This window comes from Pan paniscus, chromosome 6 (assembly GCF_029289425.2).
Source record: "Pan paniscus chromosome 6, NHGRI_mPanPan1-v2.0_pri, whole genome shotgun sequence".
In the NCBI taxonomy this organism is placed as follows: domain Eukaryota; kingdom Metazoa; phylum Chordata; class Mammalia; order Primates; family Hominidae; genus Pan; species Pan paniscus.
In genome coordinates, this window is record NC_073255.2 from 186,044,987 (window position 1) to 186,058,118 (window position 13,132).

At 45.8% G+C, this 13,132-nt stretch overlaps 1 protein-coding gene across 2 annotated transcripts in view; it reads right to left on the minus strand.

Annotated features, from left to right (window-relative positions):
- The window catches only part of ZNF777 (zinc finger protein 777), a 29,442-nt gene extending 25,153 nt beyond the window's left edge, over positions 1 to 4,289 (minus strand). The window contains exon 1 of one of the 2 annotated variants that reach the window (XM_034965183.2): positions 4,159 to 4,289. Coding sequence is in view for 1 of the 2 variants with exons in the window: in XM_034965182.4 (XP_034821073.2) it covers positions 3,374 to 3,490 (117 nt within the window). In the remaining variant the exon portion in view is untranslated. Of the gene's footprint in view, positions 1 to 3,373; positions 3,542 to 4,158 lie in introns of those variants that run through there. The other variant, XM_034965182.4, reaches the window with a different exon arrangement.
- Positions 4,290 to 13,132: the final 8,843 nt, after the last annotated feature.

Genomic DNA, 13,132 nt, shown 5'->3' on the forward strand with positions numbered 1-13,132 from the left:
GGTGGACTTGGCATCCAGCCACCACCACTTCTACCAGCATTAGGCCTTTGTGGTGCCCTGGGTTCTGTCCTTCGCTCGGTCCAAAAGTGAGGACATGACATTATCTGAAGTTTCCCAGACTCTTACTCTTTGATAACAGTTGCATTGCAGACTCATCTCAATGAGTCAGTATGGTATATGTATGTTTGACTTGGAAACATCTTCTATGTGCCCGGCCCCTGCTGTAGAGGCTGAACGGGCTTCTGGGTATTCTGGCCTGGCTTCTGCTATAAGCAGAGCGAGACATCGAGGCAGGTGAAGGCAGGCAATTCAACCACTCCTAGGAGTGGGCAGCGGTCCATTGCAGCAGGTGTGCTCAGGTGGTCTGGGTTCCACCCTGGGGTTTCCGACATGGGGAATGAGGAAGCAGTGAGGCCTGGAAGGATGGGGAAGTAGAGCAGAAGTCAGCTGGACTGGTGACTTGTATCCAGATTTGGGGGGACTAGACCAACATAAAGACTTGGAGTCCTTCTGGGATCTCAATGACCCACGCTCTCCTTGTTCCTCACCCTGCCATACTCACATTGAGAGAATTCTTGAATCACTGGGGAGGCGAAGCCACGATCTTCTGTGAGTAACTAGTTATGTATTTACCTAGATCATCGGTATCTTTATTGGAACCTAACACAATTTCTCCTGTAACAATTTCTGTCCACTCCCTCATCATCTTCCTTCAGTCAATCTGCTCAGTCACTATGCTCTATATCCAAGTGGTCTTTAATTAAAATTTCAATTTTCTTCCGTTGAAAATTGGCAGAGCCCCAGTGTTCAGTCTGACATATAGTATGTGTTCGATAAATGCCGGCTGAAGAGTAAATTGTTGAGTTACAAAAAAATTATTAGGATAAATAATGACGTTCCTTTAGTCACCTATCAGAGACTTATCTAAAGCAATTCCATATCTTCTACAGCTTTTTTTCTTTTATTGGTTCATTTATAGGTGACTTAACTGTGACAGCATCACACTTTTAAGCCACGGATTGAATATTCAAGATCCTATTCACAAAAGGTTTTTGAGATAGTATCGTCTAATAGCCTCTGCCGCGAACCAGACATGAGCGCTAATCAGCTGAGAATGGCTAACAATTATCCAGCATTTATTATGTGCCATGAGCTGTGTTAAGCATTTTAAAGGATTATCTCATTTAATCCTCACAAAATCTATGAAACAGGTACTACTAGAGTTACTATCCATACTTAGTACAGGAAGACACTGGGGACAGGAGAGGCCAAGCAACTTGCCCCAGGTCACCCAGTGGTCTGGTTCCACAGCCTGCAGGCTACCTTGAGGCCTTAACTGTCAACTGAGGCAGCTGGCCAGGCAGGTGTGTGCTCTGAATCCTTTTTACCTCTAAAATCCCGAGGCCTGGATATTATTTATACACAAAGACCTGTGGCAGATTTGATAGGGTTGGGAGAGGTGGGGAGGAAGGCCTTGCCTTTAGAGATATTATCATTTAAGTTGGGGTCAGGGACCTCTTTGAAAACCTAATGAAAGTTTTGGGTTCTTGTCCTCAAAAAAGACACAAGGGCACATACACAGAATTTTGCAAACATCTTCAAGGAACTCACAGACCCCTAAACCTGCAGGCTCATCAACAGCTAAGCCACCTCTCAACTCTTCACTCCCTGTGAAGGAAGCGCTGGGGGCCCTCGAGGCTAGGCGCCTGGCTCTCAGGGAAAGTGACTGCCTAACGCAACACAATAGGCACATTACAGCCCTTGCCTTAGAGGGAGATTAGGGTATCTGCCTAGCACTAGAAAGAAGAAGGGGAAAAAATCCCTGGGGAGCAAGTTAGTCTCTCTGAGTAATGCAGAGGTTTAACTGAAACAACGAAACAAAACAAAACCCTCCAGTATAGTAAACAGAGCCAGCAGACCAAGGCATCTTTACCAGCTAGACGAATCAGAGCTCAAAGGAAAATACTATTTCTTTGCTATTATTAGACTGTCTCTCTCCATTTCCGGATTTGGAGGACTGTAGAGGGGCCACAGGAGGGTGTTCCCTCCCTCGCCTCCCAAATAAAAGCCCTTTGCTATAATTTCATCCATCCCGGTAAACCTGCCGCTTATCTTACCCTAAGCAGAAAGAAATGACCAAAGAGAGGGAGGGAGCTGTAAATATATCTAAAACGAATAAGCTCAAATTCTCAAATTGCTGGTAGGGGGTTGGAGGGAGAATTCTTCTGAACCATATTTGTAGGATTTAACGGTCCCTCCTTCCCCGACGGATCAGGAGTGGACGGAGTCTCCAGGATTCATGCCACATTAGCAGAAGCATCCATAACCACAGTATCTGACTTATTAAGAAAGTCATGGCATTTTTTTGAATGACCCAGTACGGTTCACCCAGCATTATATACCATTCAAGGGCCCCGAAGGCCTGAGCCCAGAGTAAGGCATGTAAACATCTTCGTTTGATTTTATTTTCTCAAGAGTTTTTTTTTTTTTAATTAAAGAATTGGGAGGCTTTTTAGAAAGCTATATATCCTGCCTCCTTCCTGTGTACACAATAGGAAACTGAGGCTCAAAGGCACTGACTCCCATGCAGTAATCCTCTCACTAGCACGGCCAGGGCGTCTCAAAGAGCAGGTCTGCGGGAGGATCTGAGGGATGATTTTTTAAGTGTCTCCCTGAAGAGGAACATCAGCCCCCAACCCCTGAGAAGCTTACTCCCCAGACACCATCTGTCAGGGCACTCAAAGTTTAGCCTGCGACCTTCCAGACGCAGAGGCCGGAGGCAGAGGCTGGAGCTCAGAGGGTCACCTGCTCCCACCGCGGAGATGCCCAGCTGGGCGCTGCTCGGCCTCCCCCGCCGCCCCCGACGGGCCGCGTCCGCTGCCAGGGCGGCCCAGCCCCTCACCCAGGGGCGGCCGCCGCCAGAGCCACCCCCTCCCCGTCCAGGCCCGCAGCCCTCTGGGCAGGCCTTTCTGGGGCTGCCGCACCGTGCCACGGATGCCTTGCTACGTGACCTTGGGGCCGGCAGGGCGGGTCGCCGCCAGGTGTCTGTGCCTCAGTGTCTCCGTTCTGCGAAATGGGAGAGCCGCGTCAGCGCCGCGCCCGGGCCGGGGAAGGCTCCGCGGGGCCGAGCTCTGCGGAAAACGTGCCGGCGGCTACCCCGACGGACGCAGCGCGGGCCCCGCAGGGAGCGAGCGCGCCTCCGGGCGCCCCACCTCGGGGCCGCGTGTGTGCCGGGCCGGGCGTGAGCGCAGCCTCCCTCGCACGGACGGCGGCGAGGCCCGTAGCCCTCCCCCACCGCCCGGGTCAAGACGTGCGGGCCCCTCCAGGGCGCCCCCACCCCCCGCGCCAACGTCGCAGCGTTTCTGCCCCTTACCGAGATCCCAGGCCGGGCCGCCGAGCCCGGGACACGCAGGCCGTCCCCGGGGCCCCGAGGCCGCGCGTCCGTGCGCGCGCGGGCCGCCCTCACAGGAGCCGGGGCCGCCTCGGCCATGGCCCTGCGCTGTCCGGCCCGGGCCCCCGGAGTCGCCGCCGCTACTGCCGCCGCCGCTGCTGCGCGCGGCCCCACGCAGGCCCGGCCGCCCGGCGCTCTCCGCAGGCGGCGCCGGCCCAGCCCTATCTTCCCCGCCGGGGCTCGCGCGCGGCCGTCGGGCCCCGGCCTGCTCGGGGCGCGCGGGGCGAGCGGGCGCGGGGTCGCGGAGCCCGAGCGGCGGCGTCGGAGCGGGGCGCGCGGCTGTGCAGGCGGCCCGGCCGGCTGCGTCCCGGCGGCGAGCTGGGCCCCGGCCCTCAACGGCGGCCCCCGGCCCGCGCGCCGCCCCTCTGCGGCCGCGGCTGGGACCCCAGCTCCGGCCCCGGCCCCGGCTGCGAGCTGCGCTGCCGTCCCGGCGCCTCTTCAGCAGGGGAGCTGCACAGCAGCTGCCATGTTGCTACAAACTGCATCCTGGGAGGCATGTCCCTCTCAGGCCGTTTAAAGAGAAACACTCCGAGGCTCGTCGGAGGCTGCCGGAACCCAGACAGCTCCATCTACAGCCGGTAGGAGCGAACAGTGTCGAGCGAGCCGCCCGGCGGCGACGGACACGCCCTGAGCCCGGGCCAGCCCGTCGTGGAGCCCGGGCCGAACCGCCGGGGCCTCCCACCCTCCAGGACCCTCCGGCCTCTCACCTGGGGTCCTCGCCTGCCCAGGCACCCTCGGGCGAGGCCGGGAGGCGCGCGGGCGGAGGCGCAGTCGGAGCGCGCAGCCCAGGCGACGTGCCGGGGTCTGGAGGCGGCTTGATTGGCTCCGACAGCCTTCCTCCCGCCGATCCCCTGCGCCTCTCACACCCAGAACCCGGGGTCGTTCCCTTTCAAAACCTGCGCTCACAAAGGGATCTAAGAAACCCGTCACACCAGAGAAAGCCCGGAGTTCATGTGACCAGCTCAGTGCAGCCCGGGTTCCAGGGACGCGGGCTGTGCTTCCAAGGGGAGCCAGGGGGTTGGGTGCTTTTGTGAAATGCCCGAGTGTTGTTTTCGACATGAAAGGACCGAATTCCTAGAATCAGACCCTGCTGGGGCTGGAAGTGGCCAGACGGGTCATTTAGGAGGAAACTGAGGCCGAGTGGGCAGCGACTTGTTTACCCTCAGTCACAGTATGAATGAATGCTCTTTGTAACCATGAGAAGTCCCAAAAGAAATGCAGGAGCTTAGAGTTGAGGACTCCCCTTCCTGGACAGGTCCACTTAAACATGTATTAATTGAATACCTACGAGGTGGCGAGAACTGGGGATGAATTGAAAAGGAAAAAAAAAGAAGAAACTATAGGCAGGCGTCCTGGTTACTAGCGATGAAGCCCAACTGGAACTAACTTAAGTGAGGGAAGACGGCGGGGGGGAGCAGAGGACATTGTGTTTACCTAATGGAACCCCAGGAGTGGAGCTGGTCTTGGAAGGCAACAGGACTCAGTATGCTGGCAGCTCAGATAATGGAAAGTTATGGCCAGACGTGGTGGCTCATGCCTGTAATCCCAGCACTTTGGGAGGCTGAGGTGGGCAGATCACGAGGTCAAGAGATCGAGACCAACCTGGCTAACGTGATGAAACCCTGTCTCTACTAAAAATACCAAAATTAGCTGGACGTGGTGGCGCGGCCCTGTAGTCCCAGCTACTCGGGAGGCTGAGGCAGGAGAATCTCTTGAACCCGGGAGGCAGAGGTTGCAGTGAGCCGAGATCGCCCCACTGCACTCCAGCCTAGGGGACAGATCAAGACTCCGTCTCAAAAAAAAAAAAAAAAAAAAAAAAAAAAAAAAAGGAAAGTTACAGATAGAGGTAAGGCCAGAGCTATGCATCCTGTCCCCTCCCTTCCCGGAGGCTAGAGTTCTCACCCAGGTCTTTATGCATTTCTTAACATGTGTGCATTCGTAAACAATGCACACTACTGGTTTTGGTATTTTTACATTTTATGTGAATGATATTATCCAGTCCCTATCCTGTCGCAACTTGCTTTTTTCCATGGGTCATTTTGTTTTTGAGACACAGACATGTTTAAACAAGAATATCTGGTTCATTCATTTTACCCACAATATAGTATTTCATTGAATACATAAACTACAGTTTACGTTCCATTCCCCCTAGAGGAATGAGAACAAACCTGCTGCCAGCGACATCTGCACGCATGTCTCATTGTGCACTGCTAAAGTGCGTCTCTAGAGACGCCTAGACATGGGACTCTGGATGGCAAGAGCACCTTCATCTTTCCCCGGCTTCCCGAACTGCTCACTGAAGGGATGGTGCCTACTTACACACCCATTATCGTGTAATTTTTTCTTTCCCCATCCTGGCTCATACTTACTGATAATGGACTCAGAACGTTTGCCGACATGATGACTGTGAAATGGTAGCTCATTATTTTAATTTGTATTTGTATTTCCCTGATTAATGAAGTTGGACATCTTTTCATGTTTACTGACATTTGGTTTCTTCCTCTGTGAATTTCCTCTTCATATCATTTGCCAATGTTTCTGTTGTGAGATCTTTTTCTTATTGGCTTATAGGTATTTCATTAAAAATCTATTCTGGATCTTAATCATATCACCAAACATTTAATGTGATTACTAATACGATTGCATTTAAATCTACCATCTTACTAGTTATTTTCTGTGTGTTCCAGGTGTTCAGTGATACCTCTCTCTCTCTGTCTCTCTCTCTCTCCCCCTGCCTGCTTTGGGGTTGAGGTTTTTTTTTTTTTAATTCTATTTTTATATTAGTATTCTATTTTTTAGTAATTTCTATTTGTCACCATTCTCTTACTAGTTACATATAATTTTAAATGGTTGTCCTCAGTTTTACAATATACGTCTTTAATTTTTTAACAGTCTACATAAATTATGCCACTTCACATGTGGTGTGATAACCTTACAGCAGGTTATCCCTACCATCTTTTATACTGTTGTTAGCATACATTTTATGTTTATGTATATAATCTCCACAATACCTTGTTAGATGGGCAGATGGCAAATATCTTCTCCCAGCCTGTCTTTTAACATGTTTCATGGTAAGTGTTGCACAAACATTAAAATTATTTAAATTAAAGTATTATTTATATGCAGTGTAATGCACAGATTTCAAGTTTATGGCTTGTCTAGCTTTGACAAATGCAAAGACTTAAGTACTCCATACCTGCCATCAAGATATAAAACATTTCAGTCGGGCATGGTGGCTCATGCCTGTAATCCTAGCACTTTGGGAGGCCGAGGCGGGTGGATCACCTGAGGTCAGGAGTTCGAGACCAGCCTGGCCAACATGGTGAAACCCCATCTCTACTAAAAATACAAAAACTAGCTGGGCATGGTGGCGGGCGCCTGTAGTCCCAGCTACTCTGGAGGCTGAGGCAGGAGAATTGCTTGAACCTGGGAGGTGGAGGTTGCAGTGAGCCGAGATCATGCCACTGCTCTCCAGACTGGGCAAGAGAGCAAAAAGTGTCTCAAAAAAAAAAAAAAAAAAGATATAAAGCATTTCATTACTGAAGAAAGTTCCTTATGTTTTTTTTCAATCTTTGAGTTCTGATGAATCCACGCATCTGTGTTCTGCCATGGTAGATTACTTTTGCCTTTTCATAGAAATGGAATCATACATATACACTCTTCTGTATGTAGGTTCCTTTAGTCAGCATACTGTTTTTGAGATTCAGTCATGCTGTTGCATTTTCAGTAGTTCAGTCCTTTGTGTTTCTCAGTAGTACATATTTCATTTCATAAAATGACATGCTTAATATGAATTTACTCCTATAATTGTGTATACTCTTGGTTTATTTTCCCCTCACAAGATTACCAACTGTATATTTGCACATTCATACTGAATATTGTGTAATCAGCTGCAGATTTTTGTTATGAATTTATCACAATAGGAATTGTTTCAAAAACAGCATTAAATTGTTAGCAAAAAGTGTTTTGTATTTTCTTCAGTAAATGGTTCTTCTTTTTAAAAACATTTTGTATATTATTTTATTATTTCTTTCTGATTACTGCATTGTGGTTTTAAAGAGTAGCCTGAGTAAAATAGGTTATTTGGAATTTGTTGTGATTTGCTTTGCAATCTATTTTTGTAAATATTCCATGTATACTTGAAAAGAACAAAATCTCTAATTATTTGGATAAGACTAGTTGAATATGCTTTTGAAATTTTCTATATCCTTACTAATTTTTGTTTATCAATTACAGAGAGATGTAGAAATCTCCCATTGCGATTTTTCCATTTTTTCTTTGTAATTCTGCCGTTTTTTGCATTATGTATTTTGAGTCCACGTTGTTAGAAACATTGAAGCTCATTTTTTTCATAACATTGTGATCTTATTTATCCTAGTAATCCCTCTTTTTGCATTAAAGCCTGTTTTGTCCAGTAATATTAATGCTCCAGCTTTCTTTTGGTTAATGTTTGCTGGTATGTCTTTTTCTGTCCAGTGAGTTACTTTGAACTATTTTGTGCCCTCAAGTTTTAGGTCTATCGCTTGCAAACATCATGTGACAGGATGTCAAGCATCATTTTGCCTGTGTCTGGGAATTGAGGCTAAGGCTCAATACTAAGGACAAAAGATGTGAGGAGCCCTGCATTTTAACTTCATGTGGCCAAAAGGAGTTGAGACAGTCACTCACAGAGCTGACCAGGAGGTACCACCTCAGGACTGGCCCACCACTGACACCCCTCCCCCCTATACACAGAAAAAGAAGACTTCAAGAGAGGGAGATTGTTGGCTATTCCTTCCCTTTCTACCACATGAGAGTCTTGGTCTCCTTTTGTGGGAGCCCAGGACATGGCTCATGAGCCTTTTCAGTCTCCATGTTCCACTGTAGGGAAGAAGAGGAGGCCTTTGATATGTGTTTCCTGAAGTGTGTGGATGTACTGAATCATGGAAACAGACAGTATTTCATGTCGATTTCTGAAGAAGTAACTTATCAGAGTAGGGCTTAAAGCAACATAGGGGGCAGGCGGGGCTATTCCCACTCCATCCCAGTTCCTCTCAACCCGATGGTGCGATGAGACCTCATCAGCTTCCTTGCCTCCCTGGGACAGAGCACACAGATGAATGGGAGGGGCAGGGACTCTGCCGCTGCTGTGGGCCACAGGCCACAGGATGAGATGTCTGCCCCTGAGAAAGAGTTAGGGTCAATACTTTCCAGATCCCTCTCTTAGGAGTGATTCTCAGTGTCAGAGGGGGTGAGGGTGAAGCTGAGCACTACCCCACTTACCTGGACGCCACCATACCAGCAGATGCCTGCAGTCACAGGCGGAACCAAGCTGAATGAAGGTTCTCCATCAACAGATGTAAGCACATTCTCCTCTACCTCCTTTTTGACCTTATAAAGCCAAAAGTGAAGCTTTGTGAAGGCCTAGGCTAGTGTCTGTATGAAGGAAGCATGACAGGGTCTGAAGAGCGACCACATGTTCTCTTCACCCCAAGCTGTTAGTGCTCTAGGTAGATCTAGCCTGAACCGGAGTTGAGGGGACCTGAGTTCTGTGTTGAGCTTCACTCAAAGTTCAAATGCGCCTCACACTAAGACTGAAATGAGACTTTTCTTAGAAAGTGATGAAATATAGTATTAGAATTTTGACAAGATGTCATATGGTATCAAATAGCTGGAAAGCAAGGAAGGGTTGATGTAGCACAACTACAGGGTAGTCATGAAGAAAAAGGAAAGCTATTTTATGGTTATGCTCCTATGAATTAATACTCCTCCTAAAACTTAAAAGCATAGAACTGGATTTTTGTTTTCTTTTATAATCTGACAACTTGTTTTTAAACTAGAAAGCTTATTTTGTTGATATTTGTAGTGAATACGATATATTTAGATTTTTTTCATTTTATTTTGTGATCTTTTCATCACTTCTTTCTCCCTTTCCCTACCTTCTATTAGATTAATGAAACTTTCTTCAATCAAATTTTCTCCCTCTGCTAGGCAACATTCTATTTCTATTTATCTAGCAGTTTTAATGAACATTTTAAACATGTGTGTTTGACTCACAAAGTCTATATGTAATTGATATCTCTGCCCTTTTCTTGAAGTCACAAGGACCATAGAATGCTTTCATTTTAATCATACTCCATCCACCTTACATGTGATTGTTTCCTAGTATTTTAGTTCCATTTTTTTTGTATCCCTAAAATTTGTATTGTTTTATAAAGTCAATGCATGTTAAGATTTACCCACATTTACTGATCTTTTTTCTCACCATTGTTTCTTCTTATATCCTTCTCCTACAGGATTTACCTACTGAGTTCAAGTTTCTTCTTCCCAAAAGATAGTCCTTAGTAGTTTTTTTTCAGTGAGGGTCTATGAATGGAATATCTCAGTTTTTATTTTCTGAAAACATCTTTGTTTGGTTTTGCTGTTGTATAATAGTTGATCAGGGTATAAAATCTTCATTGACAGTTATTTTCCCTTACCACTTTGTAGATGATAGTCCATTGTCTTCTGACTTCCATGTTTACCATAGAAGAGTCTATTGTTAATCTAGTAGTTTTCCTTAGAAGCCAATCTGGTTATTTCCTCTGTTTGTTTTCAGGATGTCCTCTTTGTTTTTGGTGTTTGATAGTTTTATCACAATATTTTTACATGTGACTTTACCTTTTGTTGATGAAAATAGTCAACCTATAAAATATTTGAAGAGTTTTTTTTCTGAGCCAAATATGAGTGACCAAGAAGTAAACAAAAAAAAAATGAGTGACCAATGGCCCATGACACAGCCCCAGGGGATCCAAAGTGGCTGGGCTACAGCTTGGTTTTTTATATTTTAGGGAGACACAAGACATCAACCAATACATGTAAGATATACATTGGTTTGGTCTGGAAAGGCAGGAAAACTGGAAGCAGGGCCTTCCAGGACATAGGTGGATTCAAAGATTTTCTGATTGGCAATTGGCTGAAAGAGTTATTATCTAAAGACCTGGAATCAATAGGAAGGAATGTCTAGGTTAAGATAAGGGGTTGTGAAGACCGAGGTTTTATCATGCAGATGAAACCTCCAGCTAGCAGGCTTCAGAGCTTTTATGAGACCTAAAAAGATGCCAGACTCTTAGTTAATTGTCTCCTGGATCAGGGAAAAGACCTGGAAAGAAACAGATTTTCTATAGAATGTAGATTTTTCCCCTCAAGAGACAGCTTGGCAGGGCCATTTCAAAATATGTCAAAGCAATATGTTTTGGGATAAAATACTACAATTTTTTCAGGGCCTGCCATTTTTCATGTGATGCCATACTAGAGTCAGGCTAGAATTTGTGTCTTATTGCTACAAAAAGTCTTTTCTGGCAGTCTTAGGATCTCCATTTTAATGTTAATGCTAGTCAGCTGTGCCTGGATTCCAAAAGAAGGAGGGTATAATGAGGCATGTCCAACCTCCACTTCCCATCATGGCCTGAACTAGTTTTTCAGGTTAGCTTTGGAATGCCCTTGGCCGTGGGGAGGGTCCATCAGTCAGTTGGGGAGCTTAGAATTTTATTTTTGGTTTACATTCTATTTACCTTATTCAGGACTTGTGCTTCTTAAATTTGAGGATTTATATCTTTCATCAAATTTTGAAAATTGTTAGCCATTCTTTTTTTAAAAAAAGTTTCTTTTCTCCAGATTTCCTAATCATTGCTTTCTAGATGAGAGCATCTGATTAGATAGAGGCATGGTAAATATTCCTAGCCTATGCTCTTAACATGTCATGTTTCTGTCTATGATTTTCTCTCTGTGCCCTTCATTCTGGGTACTTTTCTTGTCTATCTTTGGTTTAACTGATTCTTTTCAGCTGTATCTAGTTCTGCAGTTTCACCAGTCCATTAAAATTTTTCAATGAGTATATATTTTATTTCTAGAAATTCTGTTGGTTTCTTTTTCTTTTTCAAATGTTACTTTCTTTTTTATAATATCTTGATTTTTTAAAAAATTAAAGACTTTTGCACTCCTAGTATCTTGATTTATGTTAGTGTTTGGTGATTTCTATTTCTATGCTTTTCCCACTCTGCTCTTTCTACTTTGTGCCATCTATTAGTCTTATACATTACAAAAATACGCATGTTATATTATCTTCTGAATTATCTTTACATGAATTCTAGCTCTTGGATTTTAATCTGCTGCTTGTGTTCTCACTGATGGTGGATTGTTTCCTTGTGGATTTTGCAACGTGTGACTATGAGCTTACACTGAGCAGGGCTTGTGGTCTGGATTGTGGGATGGTTCCTCCTGTTTTTGAATTTGCTTCAGCCAGAAACCTCAAGTGCAATCATTGGGCTAAGGCCAATTTTTACGTCAATTTATTAGCCCAGTGGATAATGTACACTTGAATCACAAACCTGTATGAGGTACTAGCTGTGGTTTTGAATTCTCAAGGAAGATACTGCCCCCTCTGGTGCCATCACCCGGAGTCCGGCCTGAAACATAAACTCTCTGTCATCTGTGGCAGCCATGGAGCTATGCCACTCACATCTCCATTCAGGAACTTACCATTCAGCTGCAAGGAGCCCTGCTAACTGACAGCTCAAGTAGTGAACCCCTTCAGGAAATGCCTTGGTTTTCATGCTTTTCTTGGGCAGCCCCAGCCCATGGCTGAGCAGGTGGGGTCCTAGGGCCTGATTATTTCTGCCCAACACAGGACTTCTCTGAGAGACAATATTTGCTCTAGAGCCCCTCATCGGGTTGGCTGAAACTCAGATCCACATCCTGCTCTGTTCCTGCTTCCTTGCCTCTTTCCTTTCACAGGTATTGGCCCTGCCTTGTGGCCTAAGACTTGCCTGAAAGATCCTGCTTCCTCCTCTGTTTATCTTCTACAGGCAGTATTCCCCAGTAGACCTCCTGAACTCCAAGCCATGTCTCAGTGTCTGCTTCCCAGAGATGCAACTAACACATCATCCTTTGGTGTTGGGATGCATTTTTTTCTGAACCTTGTATTTAATGAAGATGAGGCCCTCGAAAATGAGGCCTTCAAGGAGCTTCATGAGGAGGTGCCAGTTTTTACCTGTCGGCCCAAGGCCTACATATCCTTCTCCTCACCCCACTCCAGGTAGGCCCAGCAGCGACCCATGTGCTGACAACTTGGGGGTACAGTTTTGCCTTCATTTGGGGCACACTGGAGTTTCCTTTTATTTCATTCTATCTTAGCTCTATATTTAAAGTTATGTTTATTAGGTCCTATCTGGAACTTCCAGATGTAATTGGGTCATACAATCCATAATATTTGCATTTATGACTCTTTGACCAAATTTTTTATAAAACATAATTATTTAAGTGTATGTATTTCATGTCTAAACTGTATTTTTAATGTTTTTAAACAATCAGGTACAATTGTACAGCTCTGGGCTAAAAGAAACTTGACAATTACAACAAAATTAGAAACTTCATTTTATAGCTGTCAGGGAATGAAGGCCTCCTTGTGACTTCTAAGTTTCTTGCCTTATTTTTTAATTTAATTCCTTTTTAAATTTTTTATTTTTTGAGACAGAGTTTCACTCTTGTTGCCCAGGCTGGAGTGCAATGGCATGATCTTGGCTCATTGTAACCTCCACCTCCTGGGTTCAAGCGATTCTCCTGCCCAGCCTCCCAAGTAGCTGGGACCACAGGCGCCTGCCACCACACCTGGCTAATTTTTCGTATTTTTAGTAGAGATGGGGTTTCACCATGTTGGCTAGG